The 21,877-nt window shown below is 43.1% G+C and overlaps 1 protein-coding gene across 5 annotated transcripts in view; it reads left to right on the top strand.

The window, feature by feature from the left end:
* Positions 1-19,097, top strand: part of ELAVL4 (ELAV like RNA binding protein 4) — an 86,544-nt gene extending 67,447 nt beyond the window's left edge. Inside the window, exons 3-7 of one of the 5 annotated variants that reach the window (XM_028488112.1) lie at positions 9,466-9,619; positions 11,552-11,777; positions 13,434-13,472; positions 14,455-14,457; positions 16,733-17,060. In XM_028488112.1, coding sequence (XP_028343913.1) covers positions 9,466-9,619; positions 11,552-11,777; positions 13,434-13,472; positions 14,455-14,457; positions 16,733-17,060 — 750 coding nt within the window. Of the gene's footprint in view, positions 1-9,465; positions 9,620-11,551; positions 11,778-13,433; positions 13,473-14,454; positions 14,458-16,690 lie in introns of all 5 variants that reach the window. The other 4 variants (XM_007105392.2, XM_007105393.2, XM_007105394.2 and 1 more) reach the window with 4 other exon arrangements.
* The last annotated feature ends 2,780 nt before the right edge of the window (positions 19,098-21,877 follow it).

A 21,877-nucleotide genomic window follows, 5' to 3' on the forward strand; every position in this document is an offset into this window, starting at 1 on the left:
CTTGGCATAAGCAATTATTTCTCCTATCACTGCTCTTAATGCTTCCCGGAGAGTTAGCAGATCATTTTCTGCTGGCAGATATCACCCCACCCAGAAATGATAGACTACCTCCCTCGGTCTCGTTAATAATAAAAAGGCATTTTCTCTCCTCCCCCATTACGGCTGTAGTCAGAGCCGGTGTGGGAGTGCTTCCCTGCCAAGGTCAGCAGGGGCGACTGGATCACTGAATCCCCGAGGAGTGAAGAGAGGGGATGGCAACACCAGTGGAAACGGGAGACCCGTCTACCCCAGTTGTACCAGGCACTTTCTCTCCTGTGACACATTCTGTTTGGCTGCTTTGCTTCCTAGTGCCCTGTTAACTTCCGTTGAGTGATTAATTTCAGATACAGGTGTAGGAGTTTGAGAGATGGAAATACAGTTCCCTTACTCTCCGCCCAGTGAGGCTTTTATGTTCCCAGTATTTTAAAGGTCATCCACAGTGTCCTGTGTCTGGGTTACAAAAGAAAATTGGGCAGGCGCAGGTTACGAGGACACTTAAGTTTTCAGAAGTGTGTGGAATGAGGCTTGGGGGCTTTAGCTGTCTACAAGTGTAAAAGATCCCACAGTGTGATGTGAGCTGCTTAAAAAAAAATTCGGCACACCCCAGGTGTCTTAGGAGAATTGTGGACTCCAGATCCCAGGAAACAGTGGTCCTTTCTTGTCCACTCTGGTCAACCCATCTCTGGTGTCTTGTCTCCATTTCTCAGCTCCACGTTTTGAAAAGACCTGATGCTCTAACGGTTGTCCAGAGGCAAATGAGGAAGATGGCCAAATGGTGCTGCACTCACATATTCACTCCACAATGGTTGCTTTTCCATTCTCTAGAGAAAAAAAAAAAAAGTGACTCTGAAGCTCAATCCTATATGTCAAGAATCTGGAAAGAGAATCTATGTGTCTGTCATTTGCCTTGGGTGGTAGTGAGTCCCTGATTGTCAGACACATGCAAATGGAGTCATTAGGGGTGACTTAGAGGGATTCCTATACCAGACTGGAGTCTGACTAAATGATTCTAAAGGTTCCTTCTAGCTCTGAGATGCTATAACTTTGTGTTGTTCCCGGGCCTCGAGCTGTTCTGTCTAGTAGCCACTAGCCATATATGGCTATTTACATCTAAGTTTAAAATAATTAAAATTAAATGAAAAGTTCAGTTCCTCTGTCACACTAGGCATGTTTGAAGTACTCAATAGCCACCTGTAGCTGGTGGCTACCATGTTGGACAGTACAGATCTAGAACGTTTTCTTGATCCCAGAAAGTTATGTTGGACAATGCTGGCCTAGAACATCAGCGGCCTTGGGGAATAAAGGATCACTTCTCCATGGTTACCATGAAGCCCCAGAGCAGATCAGCTGGTCTGTCAAAGGTCATAGAGCCACATCCCTCTCCCCTTCCCCCTTGCTGTCCATTCAAAAGAGCTCTGAGTTCAGATGGAGAGTCCGGTCCAGCTCCGTTAGAAACTACTAGGATGACCTTGGACAACTTAGTTGATTTCTCTGGACTTATTTCCTCATCTGCAGAATGGTTCCTTCCAACATTAAGTCTAACTAATAAAATATTATAGCGTGATCTCTCCAGCTTGGTAACTTTCCAGGGAAAGTAGCAGTTTGTGCCAAGTACACGGCTTCTATTTCACTGTCCACGATAGCCTGGCATAGTGGAAAGATCCCAGGACTTAGTCATATCCAGCTTTGTCTTAGTTCAGCTGTGTGACCTTGGACAAGTACTTGACCTCACTGAGCCAGAGTTTGTCGTCTGGAACATGGAACTAATAATATCTCACTTATAGGTAGTTCTGGCTTATAGTGGATTGCTTGAGTAATGCTCCCCAGCATGAAGATGATAGTGAATAGGGCTACCCCTAAGGTAAAAATTACATGGGGAGAGGGAAAGACTTTTTCCCATCTACATGTTTCAGAGATACATAAAGAACGAATCTAAGTCTTACTTTGTATAGTGGAAAGTACCGTGGAGCTTCCAAGTGGCCACAGCAGTCTTACCAGTATACCAAGATTCAGGAGTTGAAGTTTAGTGAAGAGACTCGGTGCCTTAAACCCTGAGTCTGAGACCAGCTCTTCCACTAACCAGGCCATAAAACCTTTAGCACATCTCTCCCTTCTGGGGGTCACTAGACAGACAGCAAGGTCCTCATACCAATAATCCCCCTTGATAATTAGATGGACTTTTTAAAAGAAGTTTTAAGGCACATGAATTCTATCACCACACCATTTTTTAAAAGAATTATTTATCCAGCCTACTCTGTGCCAGAAGTACTCTCATGATATTCTTGGATACGCTTCAAATCTGTGGTTCCCTCTAGCTCCTTCTCCACATCAGAGTCAGTGCCTGGGAAAGGAGCTAAAATGCATTACATACAGTATATTACACATGTTGTTTCAATTCAGAGAATGTTATTGCGCTCCTGCCCTACGTAAGGCTTTGAGACTAGATGCCACAGAGGGTCTGCAGAGACCACTAGAATGCTCAGACTATTTGGGCAGATGAGGTGTTAGCACAGATGGCTGTGATGGGAGGCAGGGTGTGATAGCTGCCGCCACTGAAATGTGTATCATCTGTAGAGTCCGAGGAGAGAGCAGTCATTTGTGCCTGGGCTTCATGGAGGAGGTGGCATTCAGGCTGGGCCTGGAAGGATGGGCAGGAGTTCATTTTGCCATGAGGATGAACAGATAGTAAGAACCAGAGACATTTTGTTTGAATTGAGGCATAGGGTGCTTAGAGGGGTTAGCAGGAGATGAGAGGCTGGGCCAGATCCCAGAGGGCCTTGGATCTCAGGTAAGGGATTTGAGCTTCCATCACAAGGTGCTGGAGGAACACTGAAGGTTTTGAGCAGCAAGAAGGAGCACAATCAGAACTCATTAGAAACATTACCATCAGGTTGCCCATGATAAAAGAATATCATAACAATCATAGATCATATATCAGGTGGTGGGTGGGTGAAGTATGAGGAGTGGGGCCACATAAGCAGACACCTGTCCTTCCTGTGGGCAGGGCTGCAGCCACAGGCACAGGGGTAAGCTGATCCTCACAATCAAAACTCTTGTTTCTAGGAGCCAGCTGGCTTCTTTCTTCTTTCCCAGCTCCTGGTGGTGGGATCAGAAGTCCCAGGGAGGGTGTGCTCCTAGAAGGCCCTGGAAGCACCAGAGTCTGTTCTCTGCTGCCATCCTCCTGGTCTCTTTGGAATGTCTGTCCCCAGGGATCTGTTTGCTCTAGGGAGTTTCTGCTCACTCAGAGAGTATATGGTGTTACAACAGACAGGGGAAAATCTGCAGCCTGATCTTCTGAAAGGAGTGTGTCTCCTCTGCTAGACTAATAGTCCTACATGTCAGGGACTGTTGTATTCATCTTTGTACCCCCAGTGTCTGGCATAAGGCCTAAGTACACAACAGTTGTATCCAAGCCACTATTTATTGAGCATTTACTGTGTGCCAGGCATAGTGCGTAAGAATCGTATATGCATTAGCTTGTTTAACGCTCTAATAGCTCTATTAGAAAGCGTCTAAACTAGGTTATTCAAGTGATAAAGCTCAGAAAGTGTAAGTGACTTACCTCAAGGCTTACCATTTATAGCTAGTAAGTGATTAGGATTTAAATCTACATCTCTTTAACCCCAAAACTCTTGCTCTTAACCCCTGTCTCCACTCCAGAATAGATGCTCCATTTCAGTTAAAGTAACATAAATGAGAAACTCCTTGGAGTGACCTGTCTCAAAATATAGTTGCCTGATGCTCTATCACCTATCAGTGAGACCCACAAGATAGGGGGTGTTGAGGACAGGAAGGATGCTCCTAGTGTGTGGAGGCAGAATAGAAATAGGAGAAGGTTGGAAGCTACAGGGGAGACAGGTTTGAACTCAGCAGAAGGAAGAACTTTCCAATAATCAGTGATGGCCAGTGATGGTGTAGGATGCCTCGTAAGGTAGTGAGATTCCTGTCTTTGGAAGTGTGTAAGGTGGTTGGCCAGCTGTCTTACATCCTGCCCTGAACTTTTGAGGTCGCTTCCAACATCAAGTTTCTGTGAAACAGATTTCAAGGATAATGCTTTCTGCTGAGATCACCAGCGTCACCTGTCACCCTTATTTCCACTTACCATGAATTATGGTTGTGGAGGTTAGCAGTTTTGTGAACAGAATGCCTAGCTCATGAAAACATCCGGTTAATGGTAGAGATCTTTGTAATTCAAAAGGGCCCAACAAATGACACCCCTGTCTAGTACATCCAAGTTTTAAACCAATTGAGAGATAAGACAAAAAGAGAACAACTTATGGAATCCTAAGTTCTTTATTAATGATTAAGGCCCAAATGGATTCCGTGGACACAATGGGCTTCCTAACGTGGAACCCCACACTTTGACAGATTGACATACTGTGTCACAGGTGCTCTGGACCCCATAGGCCTCCCCACAGGAGGGCATAGGCGGCTCCCATAGAACTTAGAGCCTGGAGTAGAAAGTGGGCTTCCGGCTGGCATCTGGCTCCCAGAAGGGAGGAGGCAGGCAGAGTCTGAGGCACACGTGCTCGTTTCCCTTGTTGAAGCCTATTCAGAGCCACTGCTCCACTTCCCCAGAGAAGAGGGGCTGCAGGGGTACAAAGAGGCCTGGACTGTTACTCCGGGGGGCATATCCTCTGCATGGGAGGAAACGCCAGGCGTGGGAAATGAGTCTCCCCCCGTCAGGAACAGCCCTCTCTATTACACTCTCCGCTTGTTTGATTACTTCCCTCACCAGACAGTGGAACCCTTAAAGCAAAAACTCTCCCAGCACGGGGGCTGGCACACAGTAAGTGTTCAAGAAAGGGAGGAATGAATGAACTCTCATCTTCTAATACCAGTGTTTTCCTAAAGAAGCCCCTTTCCTCTCATCTTACCCTCCTCATAGCACCCAAGACCGTGTCTTTATCATGCTTTCCAACTACTCTCTTTTTCTGTACCATGGCGGGTCAGACAAGGACCAAGGTGTTGCCCGATGACTCAGGAAAGCTTTTCCCCAGGCCGTGCTGTTCCTCCCACCCTGCCAAGCCCTGGCTGTGAGCAGGTGAAGGAACCTGTGAGTGCTGTGTCGCAAGGCGCAGCCCCAGCCCTGGTCCTGCTGCCCCATCTGTGATGAATGACAATGGCTGCCTTACCGCAGAGAGCAGCCTTGTAAAGTCATTTTGGAAAGTGGAAAGTGCTTTGTGGATGTGAGGCAGTGGAATCTGTAGGAATGTGCTAAAGGAAATTCATGGCTGCGAAGTGGTAAAGGATGATCCAGACCCCCACCAGTCTGATGGAGGAGGACAGTGCTTTATAGGCGCTTACTGGTAGTGTTTCAGATGTTTGCTTGTGTGGTAAAATTGGAAGGTGTGTCCCAATGGGGGCTAGTCCCAGACTGACCCACAAAAGCCTATCTGAGTCATCACATAATAATATTTACCAAGTTGATACTAAATTCTAGGTATGTGCTAGACACATTCTGTCGTCTTAATTCTTTACAATAACCCATCAAAGGAGAATTGTTCCCCTTTTTACCAGTAAAGAAACAGACTTATCGAGATCAAATTACTTGCCCAAGGTCACAAAGCTATTGAGTACTGGAGCCAGCCCATGTCTCACAAGCTCTGTGCTGTACTGTCAGTCTTGCAGAGAGTAGGGGTTACTGTGAGCCTGCAGGGATGGGGAGGGATAAGGAGTTTGGAGTGACTGCAAATCTTCCATCAAGATCATTTGTACAGTCACCTGCCTTTGGGCCACCCTTACCCAGAGAGAGAGGGGTCATCTCCCCACTCCAGCTCCTGAGCTCCAGAGCAAGATTGGTGCGGGCGTAGAAATACCAGTCTTGTTTTCAGAGGTGCTGGATGAAAGAAGTGAGCAGGATCCTGATGGTCTGAGGCACAGGGTTCTTTAGGGCACTTCTTCCAGCGTTGGAAGCCTCGGGCTCTAGTGGGGTTAATAAGCCAGCAATGGCAGACTCTCTGGAGGGGCTAAAAGTCAGCGATTTTTTTTAGAAATGTTTCAGCCTAACAAAGGGCCCGACACCTGTAGTCACTCAGTTAGGGTTTAATAAATGTATGAAGAAACTTGAAAAGTTTCGATACTGGGGCAAGCATTTGGATGTTGAATGTGGGAAGATCCTTTTCCTGTTGTTTTTCACCCACTCCCACTTCTGCAGGTTTCCTAGACAGGGAACTAAGAGAACAATAGACCTAAGTTTCCAAATAGAGGAGAAGAACTAAGCGGGATTTAGGCTTGGTGAATGATTGAGGTGCTGTTCACCCTAGGGATGTGTCACTGCTCAGTGACTGGGGTCTGTCACAGTAATCCTCCCTCTCTGAGATTCTGTCTCTGTCAGAATCCTCTTTTGGGGAAATGGTTTTGGTTCTGTCATTGACTTTCCAGTGCCAGCTCCTTTTCCCTAGCAGATCTGTCCCCAGCCGGCTCTCCCCTGTACTCCAGCTCTAGCTGCCCAAAAATAAGGGGATCAAGGTCATTACTACCCATTGTGCATTTATTGGGTGCCAGGCAGGCACTGCGCTAAGCCCTTGACCTTCATCATCTCTTTGGTCCTCACAACAGAGGAGGGCTATCATCAGGCCATGGCTCCCTGACCCCACCACACCCTGTGATACGACCTGCCTCACCACCAGTCTCACCTCAGCTCTGTCTCCTTCCTGGCCCTTTTAACCCTTAATTAAAAGGGAGACTAGTCTCCCCTTCTCTATGTTCCAGCCCCACATATACAGCCCTGGAATGGCACACATCTTGTGGCATTATGATAATTGGTCCATATATGCACCATTCTTCCGTTCAACTTATTTATTGAGTACCTGCTGTGTGTTGTCTGTTGCCCCTGTTGGACTTGGAAGTCCTTTAGGGCAAGAGACCATGCCTGTTCTTGCTTGTTGTGTATCCCCAGCATACAGCACTATGCCTGGCTCATAGTAGATCCTCAGGAAATGCTTGCTAAGAGAGGCCTCTAAATCTAGTTCTCGGACAAGATTTAGCCCTTCCAACCCCAGATACTGGAGAATGGGAAACATGTATCTTAGCTCTTAGCTTAGTAGGAAAACACAGCTTTGACTTAGTAGGAAAACACAGAATGCTTAACTCTCAGCAATCCCCTTAAGTGGAGGAATCCAAGCTGCAATTAACCCAAAGAGCCATTAATGCCCAAGTCATTCATTATGATCCGTGGGTGTTCATTCACTCTTTCAGTGGGTGTTAAGCACCCTGCGAGTATCAGGCTCTGTGTTGGGAGCTAGAACCACAGAGATGAATAAGACACACATACACAACCCATGACCTCAAGGAGATCAGCAGACTAGATAGAGAGATGGAAAATCAAGGTCAGATGGCTTAAGTACCATGGGTGCAGTTCATGGAGAGCACTTCGAGGGGGATTTTTAGGAGGAGGTAAGATTAGGAAAAGCTGTCTAGAGAAGGTGGCATTTGATCTGGGCCTTAAAAAGAGTAGGATTAGGACCTGAGGAAGTAGGTGGAAAAATGTTCCCTATGAACAAAAGCGTAGAGGTGGGAAGGTATGTTTTGGGAGAGCATGAAGATCATTCAGATAATTAATTTGTCAATAATTGGCGGGGGTGAGACAAGGGTGACCCTCATTACCATAGACATATCACTGTGATGTTTTTATTTCCCTCTTCCTACCGCTCCCTCCTCATGCCTAAAAAATAGTTCTGCTAAGTTAAAACCTGAAAGGACAGGAGTAGGAGAACCTTGTGTAGAGGATGCCCTGTCCTGGCAGTCACATGGGATTCTTGGTCCTTCAGTCCCCACCCCCAGATACACACACAGGGACCCTCCATGAAATGGCCTCTGTGCATGTCATCCGTGTGCTGGGAAGGAGCCTACAGAGGCCACCCATGAGTTTCTAGAAGAGGTAAATGCCCAGACTGGCTGCCTTGCTCCATTGGCAGGAGGAGGCCAGCAAGGCAGATTAGTCACTCACATCATTTTATCTGTTGAGTCAACATCTATTTTTAGGTGTGGAACCCAGAAAGGGACCTGGCATCTCTGCATGGAAAGGGAGAGAGTGCCATGGGTGAGGGGGTCTGCTCATCCTTCACGCCTCTTTGCGTGATCCGCTGCTAGACCCATTCTCAGATGCAAGGTCTCCTTCCCTGCTGGAGGTTTAGTTCCTAATGCCAAAAGTCCAGTTTAACATGTATAATTCCTTTTGCAAACATGCTTTTGTGTATGCAGAGCACACATACACACACATACTCACTCACTCACCCCTATAGTCTTCGCAGGTCCTGTGAATTGGTTATACAAATTAAATAAAACTAAAAAATGCTAATAAGGCATATAGGTCCCTGCCTGTCCAACATTGTCAGATGTGCTCTGAAATGACTGTTTTCATCATCTATTCTGAGCCATAACCGCCCCAGAAATAGCTTTAGCAGGAAAGTGCTTTTGTTAGACTAGCTGTAAATTATATTTCAAATGTCTGATGTTGTTTTCTTAAAAAATAAATAAATAAGTAAATGAAAGTCTAAAATTAATGACTGCTGGGGTTTGCTTTGCTTATGTGTACTGCTACAGATTTGGCTTCTTGCAGATGGAATTTCAGATCTGTTTACACTTCTGTGTTAGCTTTTTGGGGAAAAAAAAAAAAGCAGTTGAGAGATCCGGGAGGACAAATTTACAAAGTCGAACTTATTATAACCATTGGTGAGGCTCACTTCTCTCTCCACTGCCCTCTCCCTCCCTCCTTTCCATCGTGCCCTCATTTTTTTTTTATCGTGGTTTCATCTGCTCTGTCTCAAAGTTAGAAGGCAACTGGTACTTGCAGATGTTATGACAAGGTCACATATCCAGTTTCGCAAGCAGATGTTCATTCAGCCCCATTTCACCAGCACTTTGTCATTCAGCGAGAGCAGACCTTGTGGAAACAGATTGGAACAACGCAAAGGATGGGACATAAAAAAATCTTGCAGAGAACCTGATCGCTTTTATGTGTTCAAGAAGGGGATGGGGGTGGGGTGGGGTTGGCAAGGAAAGAAATCTGCAGAGCAGAATTTCATGGGGTTTATTTTTTGTTTTTTTTCAAAGATTATTATGTGTTGGATACAGTAAATCATCTATACACCCACATCCAGGAGGTACATCTTCGGAACTCCATGCGTGGGTAGTTCTGCATTTAACAGCTGCCATACAGTAGCTATTTTGTTCTGCACTTAGAGACCCTTATCTGTGCATTTGTTTTAAGTTATCACCAACTCTCCTTTTGTTCCTCTATTGCTGTTCTCCTGGTTCTCATTACTATTACAAAAGTAGCTAAAAATCTGAACTACAGAGTGATTGGAACTGACACTGTTGAGTAAGAATGATAGACGCGGGGCTGTCGTGTCAGTTGTCGACTCAGTCTCTACTCAGAGGGTGTTGCCTGTAATGGATTTAGCACCTCTTGCCTTTTCCTAGGTCTCATATGCCCGTCCAAGCTCTGCCTCAATCAGGGATGCTAACCTCTACGTTAGCGGCCTTCCCAAAACCATGACCCAGAAGGAACTGGAACAGCTTTTCTCACAATATGGCCGTATCATCACCTCACGAATCCTGGTGGATCAAGTCACAGGTTAAGTATTTTTTTTGCCGTTATTTTGTGTCTCAGCGTCACCAGCCAGTGCCTGGTGACCCACAGGAGCAGAGAGGTAGTGGTTACTTGGGGAAAAGGACATGGGTCATGAGTAAACAGAATTTTGACCTAAGAGAAAGACTTTTATCAATCACCCGCCGAAATTTAAAATGGGCCATCTTGGGAAGTAGGAGATCTCCATCGTGGGAATTGTTCCAGCAGCAGCTAAACTACTTGGCAGAGTTGTAAAGAGGATTCAGCCATCAGGCTGGGAGTGGGGCTGAATGACCTTCAAAGTCTCTTTCAACCCTCAACCAAATAACATTACTTTTGTATGTGAAAAGAGCCTACATGTATAGCTCTGGCTCCAATGATAGCATTGTAAAGTTAGAGGCAGCCTCAAACTGCCTCATTTCACACATGAGGAAACAGAGGTCCAAAGTGGGGCATGTGACTTCTGTCCAGTTAGTTAGCAGCAGTGCAGGGATAACCCAGGATCTGGTGCTGTGATACTTTGGCCATCATAAAGAAAAGCAACCGCCGCCACCACCTGTCAGGAAGAAAGGCACCCAGGTTGCATTTTTTTTTTTTTAATTGGAGTATAATTGATTTACAATGTTGTGTTAGTTTCAGGTGTACAGCAAAGTGAATCTGTTATACACATACATGTATCCACCCTTTTTTAGATTCTCTTCCCATCTAGGCCATTACAGAGTATGGAGTAGAGTTCCCTGTGCTATACAGTAGGTCCTTATTAGTTATCTGTATTACATGCGGTAGTGTGTATGTGTCAATCCCAATCTTCCAATTTATCCCTCCCCCCAGTTAGCCCCAGGCTGCATTTTTGATGACAGAGGGTTTTCACCTACTCTAATTTAAAACACCCCCTGGGAGCCATTTAGCATGTGTTTATCATTTGACTATTGCAACAAACCCTCACTGAAGGCAGCTCTGCCCCAGACGCTGCGCAGAGGGACACCAGCGACCAGGGATGAAGGTGGCACAGTCCTGCCCGTACAAGACTCCAGCGTGATGAGTACCTGCTAGGGCTGTCCGTTGCCCAACGAGAGCTCAGGAGAAGGCGTGCTGTGCCTGGTGGGCACTGTTGGGAAGGAAGTTTCCATCAAGGAGGTGATGTTTGAACAGAGTTTTGGAGGACGACTTGCAGTTATCTGGCAAGAAGGAGGGACAGAGCATGCTAGGTGGATACGATGTATCCTAGAATAGGTGGATAGGACATACCCTAAGGCATGGAGTTGAGGAAGAACATAACCTGTTCAAGGAATATCTGGCAGTTCAGCATGGCTGACATGAGGTTCAACAGGGGGTTGGGGCCAGATCATCAAGGGCATTAAATGCCACGCCAAGAAGTCTGGAATTCATCTGTACGCAGCATGGAGCTATGGAAGGGTTTTTTGTGGGGTTTGTTCATTTGTTTTTCTGTGTTTGGAGTGGGGAGCAATGAGGAATAGGTACCATGCACAAGGTAAAAAAATTGGAAAGGTACAGGAAAAGTATAAAAGATGTTTTTAAACGGTATAATATGGTCAGAGTTTGCTTTTCAAATAGATTATTTAGTTGCCAGGTGTGGTGGACACCTTGGAGGACTAGAAACTGGACAGTGGGTGATCAGTTACAGCAACTAAAAGGAGACCTGAGGACTGAGCAGGGTGGTGGTGGGGGGCTGGAAGGGACAGATGAGAAAGATGCCTGTGTTCTGTGGGTAGGAGTCACAGTCGAGGGCCATGATGGCAGAAATGCAGGCAGGTGCATTTTGATGGGTGCGAAAGATTCCGGAAGCCAGGCTCAGCCCTGGCCCCGCGGGTGGGCTGACTCCCCAAGGAAATCCATGGGACCCAGCGCATCTCTTCCTGGAGATGTTTACCAGTTTGGTTTGGTCACTCTTTATCAAGGCTCTTTCTCTTTCCCCAGGAGTGTCCAGAGGGGTGGGATTTATCCGGTTTGATAAGAGGATTGAGGCAGAAGAAGCAATCAAAGGGCTGAATGGCCAGAAGCCCAGTGGTGCTACGGAACCAATTACTGTGAAGTTTGCCAACAACCCCAGCCAGAAGTCCAGCCAGGCCCTGCTCTCCCAGCTCTACCAGTCCCCCAACCGGCGCTACCCCGGCCCACTTCACCACCAGGCTCAGAGGTTCAGGTAGGTGTGCCCACAGGGGAAAGAGCCCTGCTACACGAGTGCTGGACAAGAGCCAGGGAAGCCCACGGCCCTGAAGCATGGGGCGGGGTGAGAACCTCTGCCTCTAGGAATCACTGTGGGAAATTGCCCCCAAATCTCAGTTTCCACCGCTGTAAAATGTGATGATCGGACCAGATGCTTTTCTAAGCCCCCTTTCAAACTACTGCTGTGACCGTGATTAATCTTCAGATTCTTTGATTGAAACAAAATTTCTGCATTTAACCAAATAAGAAGGTTCAGTTTCAACAAGAGTTAATCACAGATAAGTGACCACATTCAGCAGTTTAGACTTAAAGCGAAGGCCGTGGCTTTTAATACAGTCAAAGAAAAGAGTAGCCCAGGAGGCACATCCTTGCCAGAGGGAACGGTTTGGTCTGCCCTCCTCCTTCTTCTGCCGGTAACTCTGTTGGGTTGGTGGGGGTGGAGGGGATCCTCTCTTCTGTGTTACCTTTACTCTGACACTGTCAGCAGACTCCGGGAAGACAAGGAGGAAGACTTTGTCCAAGCCTTATTAGTGTTTCCTCTGGGTACCCAACCCCCAGGAAGCTCCAGGTGCAACGGGGCCTTCCCCTTCTCCTGGGACATTTCTGAAAGGCAGATTTCTCTCCATGTAGGCAGTCCAAACTCGACCATGTAGGCAGTCTGACCTCTGTTATGCAAGAGATAAGAATATTCTTGACCTACCCATAATAATTCTAAATAATTATTTTATTCCACCCATGTCCCAACTTCCCTGTAATGAAAGGGTCTTTCTCTTTTTCAAACATCACATGGGAAGATAGTAGGCCCTTCCATCTAGCCACAATGAGGAGAAAAAATCAGCCTCTGGAGTGTACTCCCATGCCCCCTAAACATGAAATGGTTAATGATTCCATGAAGAGTCCAAGTCATCTAATTTTTATTTTGTGTGAGAGTACATGCAGTATTTATGTAAAAAACCTTTCCAGCAGGCTTCTAATGGTGGAAACTATGGTTACTCCTGCCCCATGATGTGAATAGCTTATCCCCAAGTAAGATACTGAAGGTGAAGGAGATTATAACAAAATGGCAGTTTGCTGGGAGGTGCTTTCAGGTTGTAAATAGTTAGCTAATTTTTAAAAAATCTGAACCCTCAAACCTCCTCCCCCCATCAAAAAAAAAAATTGTGTGGTAAGAAGATTTAGTTAAAGTAGCCAGGCTAAGAGAAAAGATCCATTCTGATATGCATGAAGTGTGTGCTTATATTGTTAATCTGGAGCAGAGACGTTTATTCATAAATTTCATTACAGTAAAAGGTGAACAACTTAAGATGCCACCCCTTTTTAAAAATTTTCACAGCACAACGTAAAATAAAATCCTTACAAATGTTCTGAGAGGTGGGGGGAGTGGGATTAATTGAGACCTTGAAAGAAAGGAAGGTTCATTAGACACTTGCTTTAAACTCTAGCATTGACCTGAACATGAATTACTTTAGTTGGAGGCAGGAAAAGGGGAAACTACCAGCGGATAGACTCCTAAGCACTGGGGAAAGTTTTTGAGCTTTTCTTCTTTGAAAATGGAGCATTCTTATTAATAGTTCCATTGAGCGATCTTGCCATCTGTGAGGCATTAACCCAGAGACCCTCCTTCTCTTTGCAGGCTGGACAATTTGCTTAATATGGCCTATGGCGTAAAGAGGTAATTAAAACTCCACAGATTGCCAGATGTCCGTGTTGGCACAGACTGGGGCTAGAATTTTTTTTTAATTCACTAACTTTACTTTTTTTTTAATTCTTCCTTTTTCTTCCACCAGCATGTCAAATTCTCTTTTACTTTCAGACCTCAGTTGGTTTTGTTTCTTTTAGGGCACACAAAGTGTGTTTGTGTGTTTCACTTTTTCTTTTATTTGCAGGTGGGCTTCTCCTATGGTTCAGGTGCCACAGCTACCAAGCCTTTGATAATCTGGTCCTCTGAGCGGCTCCCCTAAGAGGGAAGGCTGTGACTCTTTGCCAGATGATTTTGAAAACTTGCAAAGCAACTGTTTTACATTAGCAATGCCAAGATTCAGTTAAGAGGGCAGATTCCAGCAAATCAAAATTAGAACATTTTGCTAATCATCTTAAGATTGTCAGTGGAAAAATTAGATTTCGGACTACCAGCCCTGGCCAAAGCATGAATAGGTGCGCGGATGACCTTATGACTCCCGCCCCCAGCTCAAAGTGCATTTCAGGGCCCAGCCTGAGAATGAAGTGTATCTGTGTGCACCTCAACCAGGGGTTTCTTTTGTTACAGGTTTTAGCAGTTATTAGCAATCCTCCCTTGGTTATATATATGTATGTATGTTTTAAACTTGCTGTTTCTTTTATTTAAAACCTTTTTGTGGTGTTAAGGTTTGGGGGACTTTCTGAATGTAGTCACGAGGGTGTTCCAGACCTAGTCTGAAAACTGAATCTCGGGAGGTTGGGTGCTTTATGTCACTGTGTCCATGAGATTCCCACGTGTACTTTTGATAAGCCCCACTGAGCTGCTAGGGAGATAGCATCTTTATCATCCTGCTCTGTAGAGCTGCACACTTTAATTCCCCTTCCTGCAGTCAAGGGAAAGAGATGTGGTCTTGAATAGTCCCAAGTCACACTCGCTGTATGAGGCAGGCCTTTCACCACTTGCTGTGGTGAAAGAGTAGGTACCCTGCTCTGGAAACTGGCACGCAGTGGAGAAAGTAACTTGACTGCAGACTTCACTGTCAGGGTGCCAGCCTCTTGAATCTCAATCCCAGCCCCCAGGAGGGTAACTGTGAATTATCTCCACGTGTCTAGCATATTGCTTGCCTGTTCCCACGCATTTTACACTTTTTCCCAGCTCTGTCCCATACCTTTGCTCCTCTTGAACTTTTGTGAGGTTGCACCAAATATTGTGAAGAGAGTGATGCTTATACATAGATGAGGTCAGGGAAGACAACTGCAATGCAGCATGCACACTGCCATCTCCTCCAGTTCCCCACCCAAAGGAAACTTCACAAGTTGATAAGAGCATTCTCTTTTCCTGTTAAACCCAGATTTGGATCCAGAGTCCTTCCTACCAAAGTGCTCCAGGTAACATTACCATCTAGAGTTGAGGCTCTACTTGAAACCTCTTTGCTGGCCCTGACTTTGGCCTTACAATATTTAGCCGTTCTCTACCTATAAACCGAAAGAGGTCAGTTGACTCAGTTGGAGGAGAGAAGGATGAGAAGACAATGTTCAGAAATAATGCAAATAACAATTAGACATGGGTTTGCCCTTCTAAGAATCTGTACCATGATGTTTTTGGTTTCGTCCTGTTATTTGTTTTTAAGTAAGAGGGAAGACTGATGTAGTGAACAATACCAAAAATAATATCTGTTGAGTCGTTATGTTTAGCATATCTTCAGCGGCCATTTGATTATCTAAATTTTAGTTAGATAGATACACAATCTTTCATAGGACTTTTGAATCTCTAATAATATATGTGTATTTTTAAAACATTCCTGGCTTCCCTGGTGGCGCCGTGGTTGAGAGTCCGCCTGCCGATGCAGGGGACACGGGTTCGTGCCCCGGTCCAGGAAGATCCCACATGCCGCGGAGCGGCTGGGCCCGTGAGCCATGGCCGCTGAGCCTGTGCGTCCGGAGCCTGTGCTCCACAACGGGAGAGGCCACAACAGTGAGAGGCCCGCGTACCGCAATAAATAAATAAATAAATAAATAAAACATTCCTAAATGACACTTTATCCATTCACTTCCCCGGTTTTTGCTTCCTCTCCTCCTATCCCCCACTTCAAAAAAAAAAAAAAACAAAAAACACTAACCAAATGAAAAGCAAGATACTAGTCAGTGTATAGAGTCAAAGTACCTGTATGAGTTTGGTATAAAGTAAAATGTTAATAAATATTTTTTCTGCTGTAGGCACTGGTAACCTAATTGTTTCATCTGATGCATCCATCATGAATCACATACATATTTTATCAGACGGTGAATAGAATCTAAAGGATTGTTTTTCTTTTCAAGATTACGTGAAAACTAAGAAGATTTTGAAGCCTAATACAAAAGTAGTTTTGTAATAGGACAAATAACAGTTTTCTGCTTTTCTGATGTACAGTGATTCAAGATCTATATGTGCACAAACCACTTGAAATCTCACTCCTGTGATGCTTAGAAATGAATTCCAGATAACATAGAATCAAGGAGTGATACATCTTTATTATTATTGCTCAGGGTTTTTTTCAGAACTCTTTTAAATAAATGCTAACTGAAACATAAGCCACCCATTGGATGAATAACAATGGGTGTATCTCCATGCCCCATAATATCTAGAGATCTCATGTATCTCCATGCCTGATAATACTGAGAGATCTTTGACAACCGTTAAGTCAAGGGACTGCAAAGATGGTAGACTTGAGCACTTCTAGGGCCATCTCCTAAACTGCCTTAAAAAATAAATGAAATGTCCTGAGCATCGACATCCACCAGTGTTATTCACCTATTCAACCAATAAGCAGTTATTGTTTTCTACGTGTCATGTCTGTGAGATTCCCATATGGGCTCCACTGAATAAATAAGTAGAGCAAAACGATGAATGAAGTGGGGCCCCCTTCTCTGAAGAGCTCACCATCTATTGTGGGGAGGGAGGGTGAGGGTCAGAGTGGCATACCCTATGAACATATACTTGATAGTATGACAGAGACTTGCTCTGGGAGTTCTTCGTGGTTTTTAGTAGTTGACCTAGGCCTTTCTTTCGGCATATGCGTGCCTTAGCCAGTCTAACTGTTCCCATTAGAAGAAATGCCACAGACATTAGTTTTTGTATTTTGGTTTTCAAACCCTGAAGACTCTCCTGCAAACACTCACTCAGGCCTCTGCCCTGTGTCTGTGTCTGTGCATCTGTGTGTTATCCACGGTCAGACTGATGTCTGGACCAGTCCCCGCTTCTGCTTGTCCCCCCAGGTTCTCCCCAATCACCATTGACGGGATGACGAGCCTTGTGGGAATGAACATCCCCGGTCACACAGGAACAGGCTGGTGCATCTTTGTCTACAACCTGTCCCCTGATTCCGACGAGAGTGTCCTCTGGCAGCTCTTCGGCCCCTTTGGTGCAGTGAACAACGTCAAAGTCATCCGTGACTTCAACACCAACAAGTGCAAGGGATTCGGCTTCGTCACCATGACCAACTATGATGAGGCAGCCATGGCCATTGCCAGCCTCAACGGGTACCGCCTGGGAGACCGAGTGTTGCAAGTTTCCTTTAAAACCAACAAAGCCCACAAGTCCTGAATTTCCCATCCTTACTTATTAAAATATATATATAAATATATACGAACAAAACACACGCGCGCACACACACATACACACGCACACACACAAAAGAGAGAGAAACAAACTTTTCAAGGCTTATATTCAACCATGGACTTTATAAGCCAGTGTTGCCTAAGTATTAAAACATTGGATTATCCTGAGGTGTACCAGGAAAGGATTTTATAATGCTTAGAAAAAAAGAAAAAAAACACAAAAAAATACCTTTGATGCATTGAATGTTCTTTCATAGCTGTCGTTGTTGACTATAATATACATAGATAGCGACGTGCAGGGATTTTTACCCAGCCAGCTAACTTTACTACCTTCCTTGAAGGTGGATCTTTTTAAGATGACCATTCGCTCATTTGAAGAAGAAAAACAAAAAACAAAAAAAAATAATAAAAATAAAACAATTTTTACAAAGTAATGGGATTCAAAGAAAGAAAAAAAAGAGTTTTCTTTTTTGTCAAAATGTTGATCCAATCAGATTGGTTAAAAAAAAAACCCACACAAATTAAAGAGGAATAATAAAAATTGCAAAAATTAAAGAAACTTTTGCAAATTTTTTTATTTTTCCTTTTTTCTTTTATATCATGTGAACTAAAACAGTCTTCTGTTAGGGGATGGGGGCGAGGGGGATACCTGATGACATTAACAATTTAATAACATTAACGTTGCCAAAGAGGTGGTCTCTTTGCTGAAAATGGGTTTCAAGAAAAATCTATTTTTATAAAATATAAAGAATTTTTACAAGAGAATCTGGATTTGAGAAAAAAATATTTTGACTGGCTAATTTAGGGGAAATTGACAACTTTGTCGCGTTCATACTGCACTGGTAACTTTTTAGAGATCAAGATGTGTGTTTTAAACTGGATTCGTAGACTGTTTTTTGAAGGATGGGCTATAAACAGATGATCTTCATATCTTTTCATAGCATGTAATAATAATAAAAAAGTTAATTACTAGGGGAAAGGAGTGTTCATTCTACCCAGGGTACCACAGTTCCCCACAGTCAAAACCCAAAAGCAAGGAGATGAGTTGAAAGACAGTTTTTCTTTAAGTCATCAGTATGGGATGTCAGCAGAACAAAAATTAAAAAGATTAATTTTTCCTTTTGATCTAAAACTTCCTTAGTTTGAGCAGTAGGTGCTACGAAATTATTTACATATCTTAGTATCATAGTTAAATGTAATGTGTTTAAGAGAGGAAAACAAAAACTACATTTGCTTTAAATTCATTAAGGAATTTTCAAATTCACTTTGTAGCCCATGCTGATAGAATTGGGCTGTGTTGGTACATTTGAAACACTGTTTATGTTGCTTGAAACACTTATTTATTTAATCGCAGATGTGATGATGCCTATGGCCGAGATCAAATATAGCTAGATTGGCTAGACTACTTATTTGTTTACTTAAACTATGGGAAGAAGCATATTATTGTGTCATTCTGTTGTGTGTGTATGTGTATATACAATATAAATATATATATATAAAGTTATTTTTTCTTTGGGTTAATTTATTATAAGTTGTAACACTTGGCTAGTTTTGTTTGTATATGTCTTAAAATGTTTTCTTATGATATTTAAGTGACAGTTAAAGAGGTATCAAGGTAACTTGTGTAGAACTATTGTTTGATATATTGTCATGTTTGTTGTGAATATTTTTTCTTACTGCACAGTAGAAAAATAAAAACAACTGGGTCTTTATTTTAATGTAATTCAGATTGGGGAAAACAAAACAGAGCTAAGGGAACAAAATGACTGAGGGAGCATTCTCCCACGTCCAGTGCACTGATCATTTTAGTATATTTGTGCTTTGTACGGTTATATATTTAAAACAAAAACAAAACAAAAAAATACAAGGGTTCATGCTCTTCCCTGGGTAATAGAAACAGTTACTCGCTATGCATAATCTAGTTGATAGTTAAATTTGCTATTGCTTTTCTTGTCTTGTTATATACAATCTTTTCAATACCAGTTTAGTCTTAATGGTAATAAAACGTTATGGTTATTTATAACTTGTGCTTATTTTGTGCGTTTTTTCTCATGCTGAACCCACTAAATGCATGTAGACAGAACTGTTGTTTTCACACTAAAGAGGCAAACTTTGTAGTAGTAGCCGTAGTGGTAGAGAGGTAATGAAAACCACGGCTGCATCATAGACTCCTCCTTTAAATTTTTTTTCTGTTTTTTTTCCTCTTTTCGGTTTTGAGAAAAAAACATCAGATTTCAGTTCAGAGAACACTCGTTCAACATTCAGGGAAACCTTTTTACATCACCTGCTATGAATGAACTCAGTTTGCTGGCAAAGTTTGATGCATTTGCTAAGCATTAGTGGGAAAGGCATGCCAAAATCTCTTCTCTATAAAGTGTTCACTCTTGGGGGGAAAAAAAAGGAAAAAAAATCTTAGGACCAGGCAGTTGTATACTTTAGTTATAATGAATGACTTCATGTTAATCTTGCTAGTTTAGATGATTTCTGAGGGAAAGTATTGTAAATGTTTTTTTTTCATAATCTTGTTGTGTTTGAATTATTTGTACTTTGTCCAGACAATAAATGAAAGTGTGTAGAATGGATTTGAGCTTCCCAGATTTTTAAATGTGTTCACTCACACTTTTTTTTTCTGTAGCATCTTCAGATTTCCCCAATATTTTTACCATTAAACAAACAAACAAAAAAGGTAGAGTAAATTTCTGTTTTGCAACTTAGCCCAGTCTTTCAAAGTCAACTCAGTATTCAAAAGTCATTGCCCTAGTTCCACACTACTAAAGGTATGGTCTCCAACCAGCAGTTTAAGTGTCATCTGGGAGCTTGTTAAAATGCAGAATCTCTGGCTGAATGCAAATCTATATTTAACCAGCTCCCCAGGTGAATCACTGGTACTTTAAAGTGTGAGGAGCCTGTCCTGGTTGATAATGAGCCGACACATTTGGCATTGTGTTTGGCATTATGATCCACTAGTGTCTGTTATTCATTTATAAGCATACTTGTGACTTGTGCAGAAGAAAGGGAGTCACTATTTGCAGAACTTCTATTATGCGTCAGACAGGCTGTGTGGTGCCCTCTACGTTCTCTCTCTTGGTCTTGCAGCCATCTGGAAGAAGGAGATAGCACTATCCTCATTTCACAGATGACAAGACTGAGGCTCAGTGAGATGAACTTGAAACAGCTAGCCAATTTCCAGCTGGGATTTGAATCCAAGTCTGATACAACTGCACAGCACCTCAGCATTGAGATGACAAAGCTTGCGCAATAGTAAGGAAACAGACTATTTTGTACTGGAAGTGAAAAGAAAGGTCACCTCTTTATTTAAACTCATTTTTGCTTAGAAGTGTCAAGTATCTGACTTTCTTACCTTTGAATAGAAACCTTAAACAAGGACTTTTTCATACTGCGTATAAGAACGTGATTTAAGCTCAGCCTAGGGGGAAAAGACTGCCTAAGGTATCATGAAGTCATATTAAAATATGCCCTGGACTTTACAGATGAGCTTTACAGTGATTTCCTGATATGATCATTCATTGATGATCTACTGTCTTGTCTTTTTCATCTTCTCACTAATTGAAAATTCATAATACCCCATAAAACATCACATCACCATCCACAAACTGACACTTGAAGAAGAAATGCCCCCACCGATCCAGATGAAGGAATAGTCAGAGTCTCTTCCATTTCTCATTAGCTCCTTTTTTATTATTATATTAAATTACCTCAATGCTTGGGATAATTAAATTCAGGGCAAAGAATAGGATTTAATTAACCAAGCTAAATATTAAAACTCTTAAGTCAGCCTGAACTTCGCATACTTAAAGATTCTCCTTTTAGTTTTGTCTTAAAGACAAGCTGCTATGTTCCTTTTCTGAAGAGAAATGGGCATTCAAACTAATCACTACCCCCAGGAATAACAGAGTTTCGCAAATGTGTACATAGGGTCTAAAAATGTTGCTGCCAAGCCTATGATAGTGATTACCAATCATCACCGCCCCTGCTCCTTAAAGGGGTCATTTTAGTGCACTTTAAACAAATGGATACTTATTTTGGAATATTGGAAGTTGATGGAATCTTACCAGTTCATGTAGTTCATTCCCCAGCCTCCAACAGATCTATCCTGAAAGTTTCACAATCAGCTGTAGGTGTTTCAATAGATCTTTAAAACATCCAAAGAAGGACATTCTACATACGCTCTCTTGGCAACACTTCCCATCATCAGCACAACTTGTCTGCCTAACATCTAATAAAAAATCTGTCTTGCTGCAAGTGTAAGCCTGTTACCTCAAATCTCCAGGCAAACACTGTATAGTTTCTATAGGTGTTTGTAGGAAAGGTCTAACAAATCACAAGAATGCAGAGATTATTAAATTTCTTTCAGGTCCTAGGTACATTATGTTTTGCTTGGATGAAGAATTGCATGCCAGAGAAGGCTGAAGGCATTTACTTACTGTTATTTCTGTCAAAGTGATAGGAAGAGAAGAGGGCCAAAAACATGTGCTAGTGTCTATAACCACCCCACATCATCACCACCAGCATCAAAACTACTTACATCCACTACCAAAGACCAAGCACTGACCAAATGATGGTTGCAGCCAGCAGTTTTTATCAACTTGAGTCCTGTTTAAATTTCTTTCATCAAGATTAATCATTATTCATTGAATAAAACATTTAAACTCCAAAGAATAACATTTAAAAGTACATTTGACACTCACAAAGTCTCTTGGGGCCCCTACTCAGTCAGTATTTGGGTCTGGCTACTTTATCCTTGTCAAAATTCGGCATTTAATTGCCCTTTACCATAGATGA

Source organism: Physeter macrocephalus, chromosome 4 (genome assembly GCF_002837175.3).
Source record: "Physeter macrocephalus isolate SW-GA chromosome 4, ASM283717v5, whole genome shotgun sequence".
In the NCBI taxonomy this organism is placed as follows: domain Eukaryota; kingdom Metazoa; phylum Chordata; class Mammalia; order Artiodactyla; family Physeteridae; genus Physeter; species Physeter macrocephalus.